Source organism: Xenopus tropicalis, chromosome 5 (genome assembly GCF_000004195.4).
Source record: "Xenopus tropicalis strain Nigerian chromosome 5, UCB_Xtro_10.0, whole genome shotgun sequence".
NCBI classification, from domain to species: domain Eukaryota; kingdom Metazoa; phylum Chordata; class Amphibia; order Anura; family Pipidae; genus Xenopus; species Xenopus tropicalis.
Genome location: NC_030681.2, coordinates 76,582,445 through 76,600,739, shown reverse-complemented (window position 1 = coordinate 76,600,739; position 18,295 = coordinate 76,582,445). Strand labels below are relative to the sequence as shown.

The 18,295-nt window shown below is 38.0% G+C and overlaps 1 protein-coding gene across 2 annotated transcripts in view; it reads right to left on the bottom strand.

Annotated features, from left to right (window-relative positions):
• The window catches only part of lama4 (laminin subunit alpha 4), an 89,111-nt gene that overhangs the window by 37,418 nt on the left and 33,398 nt on the right, over positions 1-18,295 (bottom strand). Inside the window, exons 5-11 of one of the 2 annotated variants that reach the window (XM_002936937.5) lie at positions 12,641-12,855; positions 11,420-11,520; positions 8,901-9,081; positions 5,677-5,769; positions 3,714-3,865; positions 3,343-3,453; positions 1,188-1,299 (exon numbers count right to left, since the gene is read on the bottom strand). In XM_002936937.5, coding sequence (XP_002936983.2) covers positions 1,188-1,299; positions 3,343-3,453; positions 3,714-3,865; positions 5,677-5,769; positions 8,901-9,081; positions 11,420-11,520; positions 12,641-12,855 — 965 coding nt within the window. The remainder of the gene's footprint in view (positions 1-1,187; positions 1,300-3,342; positions 3,454-3,713; positions 3,866-5,676; positions 5,770-8,900; positions 9,082-11,419; positions 11,521-12,640; positions 12,856-18,295) is intronic. The other variant, XM_031902347.1, reaches the window with a different exon arrangement.

Sequence of the window (18,295 nt, the reverse complement as noted above, 5' to 3'; positions counted from 1 at the left end):
CCGAATCCCAAAAGGGCAAAAATCGTATTGGAAACGAAACTGTTGCGACTTTTTTGTCGCCATCGCGATTTTTCGTATTTGTCGCAACTTTTTTGTTGCCGTCGCGATTTTATCGCATTTTGTGGAAAAACCAATCCGATTTTTTCGCAACGGTGACGAAAAAGTTGTGGAAAATATAAGAAAAAGTTGCAACGGTGACGAAAAAATTGCGGGACATATGAAAAAGTCGCAATGGCGATGAAAAAGTCGCAAAAATACTGATCATTACAAAAAACACATTCGGACGCCCTCGGACCGTTCGTGGATTAGTAAATCTCCCCCATAAGGTCAAGGTCTAACTAGCATGGCGTTAGAGTTCATGTAGGTGTGTAAAGTGACAGTAAGTGCAGAGTGAGAGGTGAAAACCAGTGGTTAGTGAATGTTTGGGGGGTTTACTGTAGGTTATAGGCTTGAGTGAAAAGGGGAGAGTTTGGCCGTGCCTAATGGGACGGGGAAGGGTGTTCCAGAGGATGGGTGCAGCGCGTGAGTCCTGGATGTGAGAGTGAGAAGAGGTGATAAGTGAGGAGGAGAGAAGGAGGTCATGTGTAGAGCGAAGGTTACGTCTGGGGGTGTACTTGGGGATTAGGGTGGTTAAATAGAGTGGTGCGGCACCAGTGAGTGCTTTGAAGGCGAATACAAGAATCTTGAACAGAATCCTGTACGTGACAGGTAGCCAGTGCAAGGATTGGCAGAGAGGGGCGGCACTTGTGGCACCATGCTATAATGCCGCAATAACCTGTACTGTAAAATCACCTTTCATACCTCTATTTTGTTCACCTTTTGACAGCTTAATTGTCCATATATACACAAAAACTCTGAAAACCTGATGCCATAGCCTGGTCTTGCTAAAAGCACTGCAAGATGTTTAATTACAGGAACATTATAAACAAGACAGGACCTTGATCTGAGACAAGATATGCATATCTGATTTATTCCCTTTTATTTTATTTTAATGGTAACACTCAGCTTTTTTTTTTATTCTCTCTTCAAAGTAATATTCCCTCACATTTCCCACTGGCTTCTGACTACAAAATGCTATATATATATATATATATATATATATATATATATATATATATATTATATCAAATGCAGTAGTTTGAAAACCACTGAAGATTTTCCAGAATAATAGAATAAAAGTTGTTTACCTTGGATGCCATCTTCTATATCATTTACTTGTCCTGCAGTCATCTTAGCCCGTTTCATGGTTTCCATGGTTTCTTTGTGAAACCGAGATCCTTTCATCTCAGCTAGATTTCCCTAGAAATAGCCAATGTCAACACAAGTTCAGCACTTCATGTAGTACATTGTGCACGCTTACAGCAGAGACTCATGGTACCACAAACACAGCTGCAGATGATACAGACACAAGATAATAATCATACATTACTCTTGTTAGTTTCAAATTTTCAGTGCCAGCTTTCCTGCAAAATTACCATCATTTACAAGTGCAAATGTAAAATTCTTGTGATAAAATACAAAAACTGAGAGCTTTCCCAGATTTTAAATAATACTATATTACTGTAAAGAAACATTGTGTTTTGTTGAGTATTACATTTGGGGCTCCTCTCTGACTGGCCTTGGCCAGGTACAATTTAGCAATACACATACTGTATATGTACGCCAGTTCAACATGGGGTTAGCTGATGACTCTAGCTGATGACTCAAAACAGAGAGGGAATATGTTCAATGGCAGACACTTCAATTTTTGGCTGATAATTATGCTATGTTTCAACATTTCCACACATTTATTCCCTATTTGTTTTCTCTCTCCCCTACAGCAACTTTATTTGCCTGATCACTGCAGCACCATGTGGGCAGTGGTGTAACCCCGAGGGGGAGCAGGACCAGCTTCTCCTATACCGAAGGGTCAGCTTCCACTATAGCCACAATGAAAATTTGTGTGTTCACTGCTTACATAGGCCTCTGCCGCAGTGCCATCTCTTATGCCTTTGGAAGTGGTCAAGCTGCACCAAGCCATTTTTCTGAGAGTTACTGGCGACAGCCAAGCAACAACATGGGAGATGTGGAGTGATGTGTTTGTAGGTAAAGTTTATATTTGTATTAACTACAGTACCACGTGACTTTTAGATGTTTGCTACTGATCAAGGTATCAAATACGCAAATTATAAGGAACCCGCATATCTTCATAATCTCATTTTTATTTCACAGTATATATTGTATGCCTGAATAAGCTACTTTCTACTACTATATGTGGCTTTTACAGGCATAATGGATGCTCACAGTTGAAAATTCCCATTAGCTGAATAAATAAATGATATGGCACTGACTGGAAAACGCTGTCAGTCACTTGTCAGTATTTTTTATTAACCAAAAATGTATTAATGCCCTGAGAGTAAAAATATTTAGTGCTCATTTAAGCAGGGGCAAACTGGAAAAACTGGTGCAGTACGCCATCTTTATTGGTCAGAATGCCCCCACCTAAAGTTGTACATGTATCTGGAAAGTGTGGTTTGGGTACAAAATTCTGACAGAGCTACAATGAGGAGAGGTTCATGAGCATTCCCTGACACACTGCTGAGCCTAAGGTTGCAGATACCCCATTCCACCATGCCTCCCACTTGCCTCCTCCAACCCCAGTGCACCCCCCCACACCGCACAGGCGAGCATGACTCACACACTGAAGCATCAGGAGTTCAGGACAGGCTGAAATTAGGGAAAGGTAGGTAAGAGGTACGTACCCTTGTTTGGGCCCTGCCCTGGCAGGTGTTAAGTACAGGGCTCTCTTTTGCCTGTGCCTGCTGTGCTCTGTAGCCACAGACACAACAATTGCGGTCGGCATTTAATTTACTTATAACAAAGATTCTTAAAAGCATCTTCATATTTAGCAGTGTAGTTATATGCTGGGCCTCGATCACTTTGTGGTGGCTAATGAAGTTCAATTAAATAGGGTACACAGGGTAACCTACTTACCCATGTAGCGCCAGCCTAAAGGCTTCAATGTATCCTTAACTTTTGCATGGTGGTGACCCCAACACACCTGTGAGGCTGCAGTTTACCGGTAATTGTAATTGTTACTTTTTATTACTTACAGTATTTTCCTATTCAAGCCCTCTTCTATTCATCTTCCTGTCACTCACTCAAGCCACTACCAGGTTGCTAGAATTAATAGGACCCTAGCAATCTGGTATTGCAAACTATCTTACAATTTCAATGTTTGCTCATACCAAAAATAAATTTAAAGGGGATCTACCCCTTTAAACCCAGTGAGTCTTTGAACCATAGATATAGATAAAATACATGTTATGCATCCAATGTTAACCAAAACATAATAATACTCACTTTGTCTGCAAGCTCATTTACTTTGGTCTGAAGAGCTTCCACTTTACTTTCTGCATTATCAATCATTAGATCTGTAAATATTGACTGATTGTTCTTGTCCTCCAACATTTCCTTTAAATGGAATTATACAATTACCATCACTAAAAATATGACATTATTAGTGGCACACGCTGTGGTATGAATATGAAGGGGGCATGCCATGAAAAATCCACCTTCGCATAACATTATTCACTGCCAAACAATTAGTGACAAACCCCACTCCATAAAGAAGGTGTTTGACTGTTGAAAGCTGTTAATGCCCCTCCATTTGTAAACTATCCCTTAAATATCTTATAAACACAATGTACAGACAAACAAAATGCATATCATACCGTAAGATGGAACAACGTGGAATTGATGTAATTTAGATGTTTGTGAGCCGCAACACCAGTTGATATATTAAGTGCTGTAGTCTTTGTTTCATCTCCTAACAATGCAGCTATTCTGAGGTCATCAATTAAGTCCCATATACACTTATCACAATCTAAAAAAATTATAGACATCGACTGCAGTTATTTCAAAACGAATGTACACTCTATATTAGGCACATACAATGTAAGAAAAAGACTATGGATTGTGCCCCATTTATTAACTTACAGCAACCAATTTCAGTTTTAATCATTAAAAGATGACCAGTAAATGCTACGTTCTAAGTGGTTATGTGTGATTAGGCGTAGCAAACTTTGAACCTTTCATTACATAATTATGTTTAATTGACCAAGTTTAACACTTTTACTTGCAGCATTCTCATTTCCCTTTTTGTGGTTGTCCTTAAGGTTGTGGCTACTAGACCAGCAGAGAAACTGCAGTGCACTGAAATCTGCTCTTTGTGTGTGTGCACTGACAGACATGGGATCAGCCCTGCAGTACACAGAGCAGATTTTGGTGCGCACCAAAATCCACTCTGAGTGTATGCAGACAGGCTGATCCCAATATTGTCAGTTCATACACGTACAGTCGGTGAAAGGCAATGTATTGACTTTTATGTGCTGGCATTTATTTGTCAGTGGAAAACTGAAGTGACATGTGTGCCATCCCACCGGTGATTTACATTCTTGCCGGTGGGATGGCATATCGGGGAGATTAGTTACCCGTGGTAGTGAAGCTTTATCGCAGGCGACTAATCTCCCTGTGTGCCACTGCCCTAAGGGTGAAGACACACTGAGCTACTAGTAGCAGCTACTTGTCACGGCTACAAAAAAAGGCAATGCTGATTATTTACTGATCATTGTCTCTAGTTGTATTTTAGCAGAGGCAGTTCTCAGTATTGTATATGACAGATTATTTTAGTAGCCCTGACAAGCAGCTGCTACTAATAGCTCTGTGTGTCTTCACTCTCAAGGTAAGGAATCACTGATTCAGAAACTCGTTATCCAGAAAGCTCTGAATTACAGGAAGACCACCTCCCAAAAGAGTTCATTTTCAGAAAACAGATACAGATTTGTGAAACCTTATCCTTTCTGAATTAACTGATGATGTTATGTATACTAGATAAGATTACTTTATTGGATAGGTTGTACTGCAAGCTTTATAATAACAGATGTCTTTGGCAAAACTTCTAATCTCTCTGTAGCATTTGCAAGAAAAGCCAGATCACTTAGACAAGGAGTAAATTACATGTTCCCTACTGTTTCCCTTTGCACAGTCCGACATCAAAGGCTTTAAAAAAGAACTAAACCCTAAAAATAAATATGACTAAAAATGCCATATTTTATATACTGTACTTAATGCACCAGCCTAAAGTTTCAGCATTTCAATAACAATGATCCAGGACTTCAAGTTTGTCACGGGAGCTCCCCATCCTGGAAAGTGTCTGTGACACTCACATGCTCAGTGGGATCTGGGCAGCTGATGAGAAGCTAAGCTTAGGGGTTGTAGCAAATTATTAAGCAGAAAATAAGATTTGCCTATCATATAAGCTAATGCTACAGGGCTGATTATTAAATTCTGCTGCTATTTGAACTGGTGTCAAAGCTGTCAAGTAGAAATTATCTGTATTATATTTACTAATCAGCCTTATATTGTGAATTTTTTATTCTGTATATACAGTATATTGTGTGTTGGTCCCTAAGCTTAGGTAGCTGAAGGCAGCACAGAGCATGTGCAGTGAATCAGCAGAAAAGAAGATGGGGAGCTACTGGGGGCATCTTCACCACTTCACCGAGGCACAGATCTTCACTGCTAAAGGGTTGTTGGTACCTTGGGCTGGTATAGAAGCCCAAAATATTTAACAACATTTCTGACCTGCTTCTTTAGTTAGGCTTTAGTTTTCCTTTTAAATAGAATAACACTTACCAAATGAACAGTCTGAACTTGATGGGGATTCTGGGTCCTCTAACAAACATTCCCCAGTTTTATTGTTACATGGGCCATCTCCACAATCACATTCTATAAGAGAAAAACATTTTGAAGTTTCATGTTATCTAAAACAAATCCATCATCATGTATAATACATTTATTATACAGGATTCCATATGTTCACTATTATGTTTAATGTAAAACATCTGTCTTTTGCAATAATATTCCTTATTTTACAGTGTGTTACTGACATCCAAATGGTTTCAATAGAAAACTGTAACAAGAAAGCAGAATCACAAATATCTCTGCTACTTTTATCTTTTGTCAGTGGGGGCGAGGGGGTTGGGGCAATAAATTTTTGTCAAGAAGTACAAAATGTACATTTTCATGTATTTTTGGCATTGTCACTGCTGCTACACTATAATTCCTACAAGTCAAACATTTTAGGGAATCCAAACAACATTTTTAAAATAAATAAGATGTCAGTTCTGCATTCCACCTCTCCTGGATGAACCTCAAAAGGTTGTGCTTTTAATGGGAATCTTAAAAATATAAACTTACTCAGCTCCTCTGAATACTTGCGTAATTAGCATGTTACTAGTTTCTGCGTTTCCCTTGTCTTTCAGAGCAGCTACTTTACAGTCTATGGTGTAAGATGACCATATGTAAGATTGTACAGCACTGCGTGTCATTGTAGCGCTTTATAAATAAAGTTATACATACATACATACATGTAGACAAACTGAGTAATTTACATTACTTTTTCATTTGGGTTTAGAGTTATAAAAGTATGTGTGTGGAGAATATGTGACTGCAACACCAACAGTGCTCACAGTTGACATTAGGCTAATGCCACACCATGCGTATGGAGTATATTTTCGGCAAGCCGAAAAATATGTGAATGGAATTCACTTGGGTACAGGCACATGTAGCCGAAATCTGTATAAAAACGTGAGAGAATGCAAAGTTTTGTGTTTTTCCGCTTGCCGAAAATATACGCCGTATGCATGGTGTGGCATTAGCCTTATGTGCTTAAAACTGGATCCCCTAAAAAGTTATTGGATAATTAGTATTAATAATTACTAATACGTTCTGTTGCCAAAGCCTTCCTTATCACCTCCCACAGTACATGAAATTAATTAGTAGATATAAAATTGATATATATATATATATATATATATATATATATATATATATATGTGATTAAAATAATCACAAAACAGATTTCAAGGGCAATATATTATTTATTTAGTACACCAGAAATTATGGGAGCACCGAAATAATTTTGTAATCACCAAAAAGTGAAAATAGCACAATGTTTTATTGGACCTTGGGAGGCAGGAGGTGTCTGGTAGTGGAGCCAGTGTTTTAAAAAGGCTTTAGTTCCCTTTAAAGCACAAGCTATACTTTAATTTCTGTTTGTATCTGTTCTGTTTGCTGTACAATGATACAATGCTGGTTGAAGATTATACCTAAATTTCTCAGTGGTATACCTTAAGGTATACACAGGGCCCCCCTGCAAAAAAATCTACGGCAGGGCACAGTGCACACCCCAAGGCTCCCATCCCTGCCTGGTTGCTGTATGCAGCAAAGAAGCAGGCAGCAAAGTTTAAAATGCAAGGTAGGGGGAAAGGGGGCACTACCATACAGCAGCCCCCTTGTCCACTGGGTTGTATGGTAGTTACACTACTGTGTGTGCTGTTTTAAGAATAAACTATAAAATCTTATTACACATTCAGGTACCTAGGTACCTTTAGTATCCCTAATCGGCTACTAGGGATGCATGCACAAAATTCACAGTTTTAGCATTCGGCTTAAACCACAGACTTTATCTGAATACTAAACCGAATCTGAACAATAATATGCATGTGCTAATTATCAGCATCACATGAAAAGGATTCAATGTGAACCAGCGTTATCAGTTTGATTATCATTATTGTTAATGCAAATTTATTTTACAGCTAGTCTTGTGTCATTACTTTTTACAAAAATTTTTAACCATATGACAGATTAACTCAAAATATACTGAAATACTGTACAACTGTAACTGCTAAATTAACTTATTAAAAAATATATATTCAAAGGAATGTTTCTTTGCTATCTAAACTACAGGTATTATAGTTGGAAGACTAGGGGCATATTTATTATGCTGTGTAAAAAAATGGCAAGAAAATTTGCCACACATCGCCAGGCTTCGCCGTGTAAAAATGGCGTAAAAACGGCGTAATTGTTTTACGCGTTTTTTCTTCCACCGGAACTTATGGAAAATAACGGTGTAATATCCGGCGTAATATCCGGCATTCAGATGGCGATCTTTTCCATTTATTTTACACAGCTTTTTACCCCGTTTTTCGGCAAATTAGTTTTACACAGCATAATAAATACGCTCCTAGATTTAAAAGCACTAGTTCTTGCTCATACTTACAGTAAAGTAATGGTAAATGTTACCAGGGGCCGGAATTTTTGTGGCCTATGTGGTGGAGGGCCGATAGAGGAAGTCTGTTTTGACCACTCCCTTTTTAAACCAAACCCACTTTAAACCACACCCATGTTAACACAAACTTTTTTAAGACCAATTCCAATTTAATAGTGGTAAGACACTAAAAAGACAAATGGTTGAGTCATGTGAAAAAAGTTGAGTCATATTAGGCCATACCCTTAAATCCATATGCCTCTTGCTCCTCCTCTGCAGATAGCACAGCAACCTCCAGCACATAATTAAACACCTTAGGGACCCCCTAACAACTATTTCCAAATGATAACAAATTCCCAGAACAAACCCCTGCCAGGTTCACCTCCTGCAGGGAGCACTAGGCAGGCAGTGTATCGCACACACAAGCAGCACAGGGCAGGCAAATTATGGCACACACAGACAGGGAAACATATAATGACTACACAAGTAACAAAACTAAGGTGTGGGCAGTGCAGGGCCTAACAGATGTTAACATTGCAGGGGCTTACAGTCTGCATCTGAGGTGAACAATGCAGGGTCCAGTAAATCTCAGTACTGATACCATTTAAAGTTTACACAAAGGTAAGCAGTCACAGCTGCTAGATAGATGGGGGGCTGTGGGTCACCAGCTGGACAGCACTGGTTTAAGGTTATGCTGTGCTATGTGGAATATTTGATTTTAAGCATTTAAGATATGATTTCTGTAATATTCAGTGATGTTTTTAGTTTATAAGCTAACCTAATACAAGGTCAGAGTGTATGTACTTACTCTGACATCCAGATGGTCCATAATTCCAGTATCCTGGCTTGCACCTCTCACATTTCAGACCTCCTGCGCCAGGCTTACAATTACATTGTCGTGTTTCGGGATCACAGTTGTTATCCAAGGAAGCTGGGCTGCACATACATTTCTGACAGCCCAAGCAACTGGTATAACCATAGTACCCAGCCTAGAAAAACAAAACACAGGCATTATGTTAGGCCACATATACAGTCACTAAAGCAACAACAGATGTAGAAGTTTGATTGAAGGGATATACAGTATATTATTTTGAATAATTCAGCTACTGAATTTATAAAAGGAAAGAAACTTTCCCACATTCATATTCATACTACAGTCTAGGGCTCATTTACATGACTGCAGTTGCAATTGTGCAATCTTTGCTTTGATTGATTGCATTCAGTAAATATACTTGCTCCTATGAATACTTCCTGCACTTGTGTGTACATGCATCCACTTAGTGTGTTCAGAAGATTAGGGGGCAAGTGTGTCTACTGGGACAGGGGAACCTGGAGCTACCGCCACCGCGAAGGTGGTGATAATTCCAGAGTTTCCATTGCAGGCAGCTGCTTTGTGCCTGAGGAATCAAATTTGGGGGTAATTTGTAACGCTAAGCAAGGGAAGTGCTCCAATTCCCACTCCAAAAATTTTGAGCACAATTTTGTTCGATTGTCAAATTGTGTATGTGCAATCTGTTTTAAAGGGGAGGTTCAAGTTAACTTTTAGTATGTCATAGAATGGCCAGTTATAAGTAACTTTTCAACTGGTCTTGATTATTTTTTCATTATACTTTTTGATTATTTGCCTTGTTTTTCTAACTTTCAAACTCAGATCACTGACCCCAGCAACCAAAAAACTATTCTGTGAGGCCACCATTTTATTTTGTTACTTTTTATTACTTTATTACTTTTTTCTATGCAGGTCCTATTCATATAACAGGCTCTCATTCAAACCACTCCCTGGTTGCTAAGGTAATTTGAACCCTAGCAACCAGATATCTACTGAAATGGCAAACTGGAGAACTGCTGAACAAAAAGTGAAATAATTAAAAAAACACAAATAATGACCAACTGCAAATTGTCTTAGAATATTACTATCTACAACTGTGTGGAATAAGGCTGCATTATGGGTGAAATACATGGTGTACTGCATCTGAAATTGCACTTGTATTTGTAAATGAGTTCTGCGTTTTCCAGCCTTGTTTTTAACATACTTTCCAACTGTGTGCAGATTTTAATTAAGGCTTGGGTAGGCTAAGCCATCCCAAACAACACCAATAAATTTCCTGCTGGATGGAGGTATTATACATAAGGTAGGGTATGTTTTACTCTACCAATAGTGATGAGAATACCTGTGGTTTTTGCAAGACTGCAGACATTTAGTGATACTGCTAAATTTCGCTTACATAAAAGGGCGAGGTGGCAACCCTATGTTTTGGCAATCGGTTACTGAAAAAAATGAATTCCTTAACTCAGTTGGCTTTCTGCTCTGGTTTGCTGCTGAATGGGATTTAACAAAGAATGCCACCCTCCCACACTGAGTGGGTATTTGCCACCTAAAAAGACTTTTTAAAAAAAATCTCATGCAAAAAACAGCAAGTCAGAGGAATCAATTGCCATGGATGAAATTTCAGCCGATCAGAACTAATACCATACTGCTTCTATATACACTGATACACATTTTATTGTTTTGTTCATTTGGGCCAACACTCTGAACAACTGGAACTGCAGAGAGTGAAAAGTGATCACAGCTTCTCATCTTCACGCCTTCGGCACAGAGGCGTTGCAGCCAATTACGTTCGCTTTCTATACAGTACTTTCACTGCCCTGCTCACTTTCCCCTTCCTTCCTCATTATGTGTTGCCACTGCATGAGCATGGGCATCAGGTCCCCCATTCTGGCACATAAACAAGATTTTGGCAAGCTTTCCTTACTAACACAATGGCTCCTGTCTGCTTGCTTTAATTCTGTAATAAGACTGAAGGAAACAAGATTTAAATCATTTATATATATAGTGTAAGTCAAGTTTATTATGCTTGACTAACCTGAAAAGAATGTGTAATTATTTCTTAGGGTGACAGGTCCCCTTTAATTCTTCTATAAAATGCTGAGCATTCACACTCAGCAATAAATTGAAATGCTTGGAGTTGTAGATTGATAGCAGTAGGGGTGGGAACCACGAGGCAGCTCTGCTTTCACTGTGAAAATGTGTTTTTTGTACAATAATTATTTATTTCAAAGAGTGGGCAAACAAATTTCATTTCAGTAGAATTCTCTGATTTTGCTTCCATACCAAATATTCATTTTGAATTCATTGTACCACAATAGTTATTGCCCAATTAATTCATGTTAAATTTAACTGAAACTAGTAGCTGCTCTGCTGTTTATTGCACACACTTAAACCTACCAAATATACAAACAATGGACTTCATATTGCCATTTTTAAATTATTCTAGCTAAGAACATTAAATAAAGTAAGTTCAGATGGTGGGGTTATAATTTACTTACTTCACAATGATCACAGAAAACGCCTGTGACTCCTGGTTTGCACTGACATGTCCCAGTAATATCATTGCATGTTTCTGTACCACACTTTGAGCATCGACACTCTGAAACATAAATTTGCAGGTTAATTAGTTGTCATAACTAGGTTCATAATAACATTTTGATGGGCAATATACAAAAGTGTGCTTGTATAAAACTGGGAGTGAATTATATACAATAAGAGCTATTTATTTAGCTTTTACCCAACAGTTTGAGCTTCTTTTTATCTTTGAAAACTCTTTGCTGACCCAGTGGGCTGAGGTACATGTAGGTAAAAATGGAAAATGAAACCTCAAATGTCTTTCTCCTTTTCATGTAAGAGGATTGAGTTATTCAAAGACCACTAAATAAAAAAATGCAGTAATTCATAGATTCAAACAGATATGGTATGTGTAATATTAGGTTGAATAGCAAAAAGTGGATTTTTGTCCTACACCTTTTAATGCCCATGACAAGCACTGTGAAAGTTTGGTTTGGAGAAATAACGTTAAAATGACTGTGGGGTGCCAAATATTAAGAACCCCCAAGTCATTTTAATCATTTAAGTGGTGGAAATCACACCAGCCTGGGGTACATGCAGGCGAGTAATCCTCTTCCTTTCAGAAGATAATTTATTGCCTGCATGTACCCAGGGCTCATGAGTTTTTGTGCTACATTGGGGGAGCCTTTAACATTTTGTTACCCCTCAGTGTTTCCTTCTCACTTATTCAAAGTACTAATTGCTTAAATTACAAACTGGTTAGGATCAGTTGAATTTGTAGATCTTTCATCTGAACACAGTGTAACTGCAACTGTGCTACTAGGGATGTAAAGAATTTTACAATAGAGACATTAAAGGGGCAGTTTACCCCCTTGTTCAGCATGAGTTCAATAAATAGGGCACGTGCTAAACATACTTCTTGCCTTTTTTTAATCACTATGATTTTTCATATTTCACACACTAAACAGGGCAAACAGGGAAAGTGAAGCTACGTGCTTGTTTGGTCCTTGTAAGTTAGGTAAATAGCTTACCAGAATATAACCTCCTCCCTTCACTCTTTGTTGAGCCTGTTTGTAAGAAGAAATCCATTGTGCATTCATTATGCATTGCATAATTTCTGGATTTATTATTAGGTCTGAAAATATAACACGCCTCTAGTATTTTCTATACTGTACTAATAAAGTATCAATCATTGTTCCAATTACCTTTGCAGTTTTTAGCAACTCTGGCATCTCCATAATACCCCAGCGCACATCGTTCACAGTTAAAACCAGTGGTGTTGCGCATACAATTATTACATTGTCCTGTCAACTCATTGCAGTCTTCAAATATCAGGTTAGGGTCTGAGTTCCCACTGCAGTCACATTTTTTACATGTACTTCCCTTTAGAAGAGGATTTCCATAATAACCTGGGGCGCACCTTTAACAAAAAGAGTATAATCATAATAATTATCAAATTTTGCTTTCCGTTCAAGTATTTAAACCATATTACTTTGCTTTGTCATTAAACCTGTCAGGGCTACTAAGCTTGCTTTGTTATCGATAGTTCACAGAGGGCATGTTGCTGACATAGAACTGAAGCAAAGCATGTAAACTCATAATGTAGCTCACTGACCTACATGACATCACTAAGTTCTTTCTATCTCAGATTTCTTTTTTCTTTTTTTTCTGTTTTTTGAGATCCAATAAGTATCCTTCAGTTTTGTGGAGATGCACATTGCTCTAAGAATAATCATTTGTCTTATATAAAACAAAATGTTTTCTGTATAATTTTTATAACTGGTTTATTCATATTGTTCAATTTTATTTAAAATGGGTGTAGCAGCCCTCCTCTTCAAATATAACAACAGCAAATTTTATAACATCTCAAGAGCAAGGACCACAGCACAAATAGTTAAATTAAGTACTTAAAACTACATATTTTTTTATAAGCTAAATACAATTTGGTATAGGCAATTATCGTTTATTCGCTATAAAAGCAATTGCAAACTTTCATTGATGTTTAGCTGCAAAATTGGCCTTAATCAGTGGCAGTAAACTGGTCTAATTTACATCTGAGTAGTTACTATAGGTTATCTGACCAAGAGAAACTGTGCATTTTATTTCATAACTCCTTCATGGTGTCCATTAATCCGAACCAGTAACAATGAAGTAAAGAGACTGGTCATGGGGCAGATTCTGGTTGATCAGGACAGAGAAGATCATGGGCAGAACAAGAGGGTATTAGCATAGGTGGATGGCAACTTTTTGTTTGGGAAGGCTATTTCAGTCTGGTTTTGGTACAGATCACAATATATATATATATATAAACTTATATTTTCACTACATAATTAAACTAAATCCGTTTACAATTTAAAAAAAATAAATAAATATGTACCATTATTTATAAATTCAAGAAATAATAATAACAAGAAAACAGTTGATGACATGGGTGTGAGTATCTAAAGTGAAGTGATTTGGCTGGCCAGGTCAGGTGTGGGTTGGGGCACAGTGGAATAGGGATCAAGTGTGGGTTGAAACATTTTTGACCTGCTCATCACTATGCAGCACCTAATGGGTATTTTGACAATTCAATTCAAGAGCCTGTTTTCAGATGTAAGGTGTCCTGTTTGGAACTTTGTCAGCATCTGTTTTAGGGGAGCTGCCATTCATAAAAAAAAAAAAATATATATATATATATATATTGTATCCCTTATCTGAAAAACATTTATCCAGAAAGTTGAAAATGCCATTTCCTATAGAGTCCATTTTAAGCAAATCACATTTTTAAAAATAACATTTTTAATAACATCTTTATCCTCTGTAAAATATACTTTTTACTGAATGTCTTTTACTTGATCCTAACTAAGCTGCATGAATCTGTATTGGTGGCAAAAATTCTATTGGATATATTAATGTTTAAATTATTTTTAGCAGCCTTAAAGTACATGTCAACCCAACAAATACTTTTTTGCCTAATAAAAGATAACATAATGCTAAGCAACTTGGCAATATACATTCATTACAAATTTGTAATGGTTATTTGTATATATAATTGCTATTAAAAGCAGTGTCTGCCTGTCCTTTTCTTTTCTCTGCCCTGGTGGCTCTGACTGTTGAAACAATGTAGCACAAGGCAGTAAATTGACAGACCTGACTTTCTTAGGGCTCTGGCACACGGGGAGATTAGTCGCTTGCGACAAAACTCCCTGTTCGCGGGCGACTAATCTCCCTGGATTGCCATCCCACCGGCGATTTACATTTTCGCCGATCAGATGGCAATCCGGGGAGATTAGTCGCCCGAGACACGGAAGATTTGTCGTGGGTGACTAATCTCCCCATGTGCCAGAGCCCTTAAGGAGAATGAACTTTGCAACATTGTTTACAAAGTCATAAACTGGAGTAAAGCAAATGCTGCTTTGAATAGCAATCGCACATTTACAAATAACTTTTAAAGCAATTTTAAATACAATCATATTGGATAATTGCTAAGAATTATATTTTTTTTTATTAGGCAACACATTTTTTGGGGGGTTGACATTGTCCTTTAAGTTATGGTGATAGAATTTACATAAAGATCCCTTATCTGGAAAACCCCAGGTTCCAATTATTACAGATTAATAATCCTATACCTGTACGAAAAACTGGAACACAAGAGGCCCCTGTGTCTAACTACCACAGCACAATTTGTCTGTCTGAATAACATTGGTAAGGATACATTGGTAAGGATACATTTACATTACATTACATTTACATTAACAGCTATGGATGGCCAAGCTTAAAGGCAAAGTACTCTCTAATCATTTACATTTATTTTCTATTGCTGTTGGCTTCTATTTCCAGCAAAAGCCAACTTGTTGCCATAAGGAAGATAAAGAAGAAGCGGAAGAACAATCATGCCATCCACAAAGCACTGAGAATCATGAAACTGGCTGCAGGGTGCTCTTTCCTTTGCCACTCATATGCAGCTCTTCAAACTCAGGTAGAAGGTAGTGCCAATAATCCCATAACTACTTCCCATTCTTCCCTTCAAAATCAGCTTAATACGTTGGTCACCATTGGTCATTGGTCACCCCAATGACTCTTAGGGCCCAGGTCTTGTGAATTTTCTGTACTTCCTTAAAACCAGCCCTATATGGAGCAATGTAATAACAGATTTCCAGATCTTGTAACCCATAGCGTTGTACCAGATGTTTGTCCATCTGTTCCTGTGTCTCAGTATCTTTCTTTTTGTCCCTGAAACCAGCAAAACACTTATATATAGTGATGGAGTATGTCAGCAGAGGCAGCCTGAATCAAGTAGTGAAACGCACAGGCTGACTTCAGACAAACTTAATAACATAAGTGACTCCCACCATGGAAAGCAGAGGGACTTCCCAGAATGCTTAGATCAACATGGAATGAAGTGAAGGAGGGTTTAAATGACTATACTAGCCTAAGGGGAGGGAATGGTCCCTGCAAGTCTGCCTATCATGGTTTCCTCTTATTTGATCTTCTTTTACTTGTAAGGAAGGAAAGATAAAAAAAAGATTTATTCAGTATAGTTAAATATTATTTTATTTTATAATTTGCAAAGATTCTACACAGCAAAAAATTGTATGTCGTCTGCAATTTCTACACAATAAAGGCATTCTCCATCGGTAAGTAGAATTTGTAAAATTCACAGATATCTTAATTTTTTGTTTTACAATCTATGTCTATATTAACATGCATGAAAGTTATGCAGTGATACAATAATTTAAAAACAAGGATTACAGAGTAATGTGCAGATAACCTCATGTCTCTAACTGATTGGAAATGCAGAATCTATAGCCAGTGTCGGGCCAAGTCGGCCAGGCGCCCTAGGCAACCTGGTCCGCTTGGCCAGCCCGCCACCAACAACCCCCCACCCCATGCGTGCATGCACACACAGGGCACAGGTCTACAGGAAAAGGTTACCGGGCTGCTGCACAGTGGGGGAAAAGGGTCTGGAACCGGTGGTAGGTGAAAGAAGAGGTACCTACTTGGTGCCCCCGTACCATTGCGCCCTAGGTAGGTGCCTCTTCTGCCTACCCCTAGTTCCGGCCCTGTCTATAGCATTGGCACAGAAGGTGCAACATTTTGCATTACATACAGTTATGCTGTAATTTTAGTTAAAACTGTGGGGAAAAAATAAAGGACTGTGACTCTTTTACACGTATGGCATCCCTTATCCGAAAACCTGTTAAAGGAGATATATCATGTAAAAATTAAGAATGTACCAGTGAATTATACTCCTCTAAACATTTGTGAAGGATTGTGCTTAAAAAAGTTGTGTTTTGGACTGATTTATTAAAAAATTCCCCCAAAACCCTACTAGTCCCGCCCATCTGTTCCACTTCCTTCTGGCTAAATTCTCTGGATGTGCAGGGGGGGTGGCGGCACACAGCACACTGCACTGTAGGACAGGAACCATACCATTCCAAACCATATTGGTAGCAAAACAATCCTATTAGGTTTATTTAATGTTTAAATGATTTTTAGCAGACTTATGGTATGGAGATCCATATTACCAAAAGCTCCCTTATACAAAAAATTTCGATAATAGATCCTATACCTCTACAGGGTTTAAACCCTTGTACTTGCCGGCATGAGCAAATCTGAGGCTATACCAATGTAAACTAAGCCCAAAAGGGTATAAAGTCCTTCTCTAATCTCCATAGTTTAGAATCATGCTTGGCATTCTCTGGAGAGGTATTAAGGTATTATGATGAGAGGAATATCAAACTTGTTAGTCAGGGCATAATAAACTTTGAGCTTTCTTCTATGACCCTACTCCTCCTTAATCCTAATCTGTACCTTGCAGGGATATTAAACTCGATAACATCTTGTTGACTAGCGATGGACACATCAAGATAGCTGACTTGGTGTGGCAGTTGAGAATTTGGTTGACGGGAAGAAAATTAAAGGCAGGAATGGAACACTGAAGTACATGGCCCCAGAGGCTTTAAAAAACTGTGAGACACTGATCCCTCTGCTGCTTCATACTGACTGTATCCACCTTATGGAAAATACTTTATTGTTTCTTTGCTAGGTACTGGAAATTAAGCCATATGACGTTGGCGCAGACTGACATCTATTATCCACGACAAGCCCCTTTTTTTCCAGAATGGCTTAACTCAGAACTGGAAGATCTCTTGAGAAAGGTGGGGACATGAAGTTCCTTGTCCTGCTATTACATATCTATTCGCAGGGACAAAGTGGTGCTCCTATAGTTCTAGCAGCAGCCCTGACCCCGGCAGCTTATCATTAGTAGTACACAAATATATTCATATACATCATTTTTCTCTGTAGCTCCTGGAGAAGAACCCTGAGAAGAGACTGGGTTTTTACAAGGACATCCAAAAACACCCAGTTTTTTACGGCATCAACTGGGAAAAACCGAAATACCACCCCCTTTCAAGCCTGGAGAAGTAAGTACATTACTTCACTATGTATACATAAATTATCCACTACAGAAACATTCTAATTTGCTCTGGAAGATTTTCAAAAAAGGTAAATTCTTAGCAATCAAAACCGAAAAATGTTCATTCTTTAAATTTTAAGCAGCATATAAATAAAATAGAATTATTTTTCAAAACAAGACAAAAAAATTTCAGCCATTTGTTTTGTGGTGTGTAATAAAAGGTGTAATAAATGGAAGAAGAATTGCACTAGTAAGCCATTAAAGGGGACCTGTCAGCCTAGGAAATAATTCCAAATTGTTTTCTATTGTGTTTGTCAAGTAAAATACATTTTACATACACTATATACATTATTTTAATCTTATTTTCTTTAGCCTTGGAATTCACAATTGCAGCAAGAAGACAGTTGCCATTTTGTGGAAACTGTTATTAAGGAAAGCTTTGTATCTTGCCAAAATC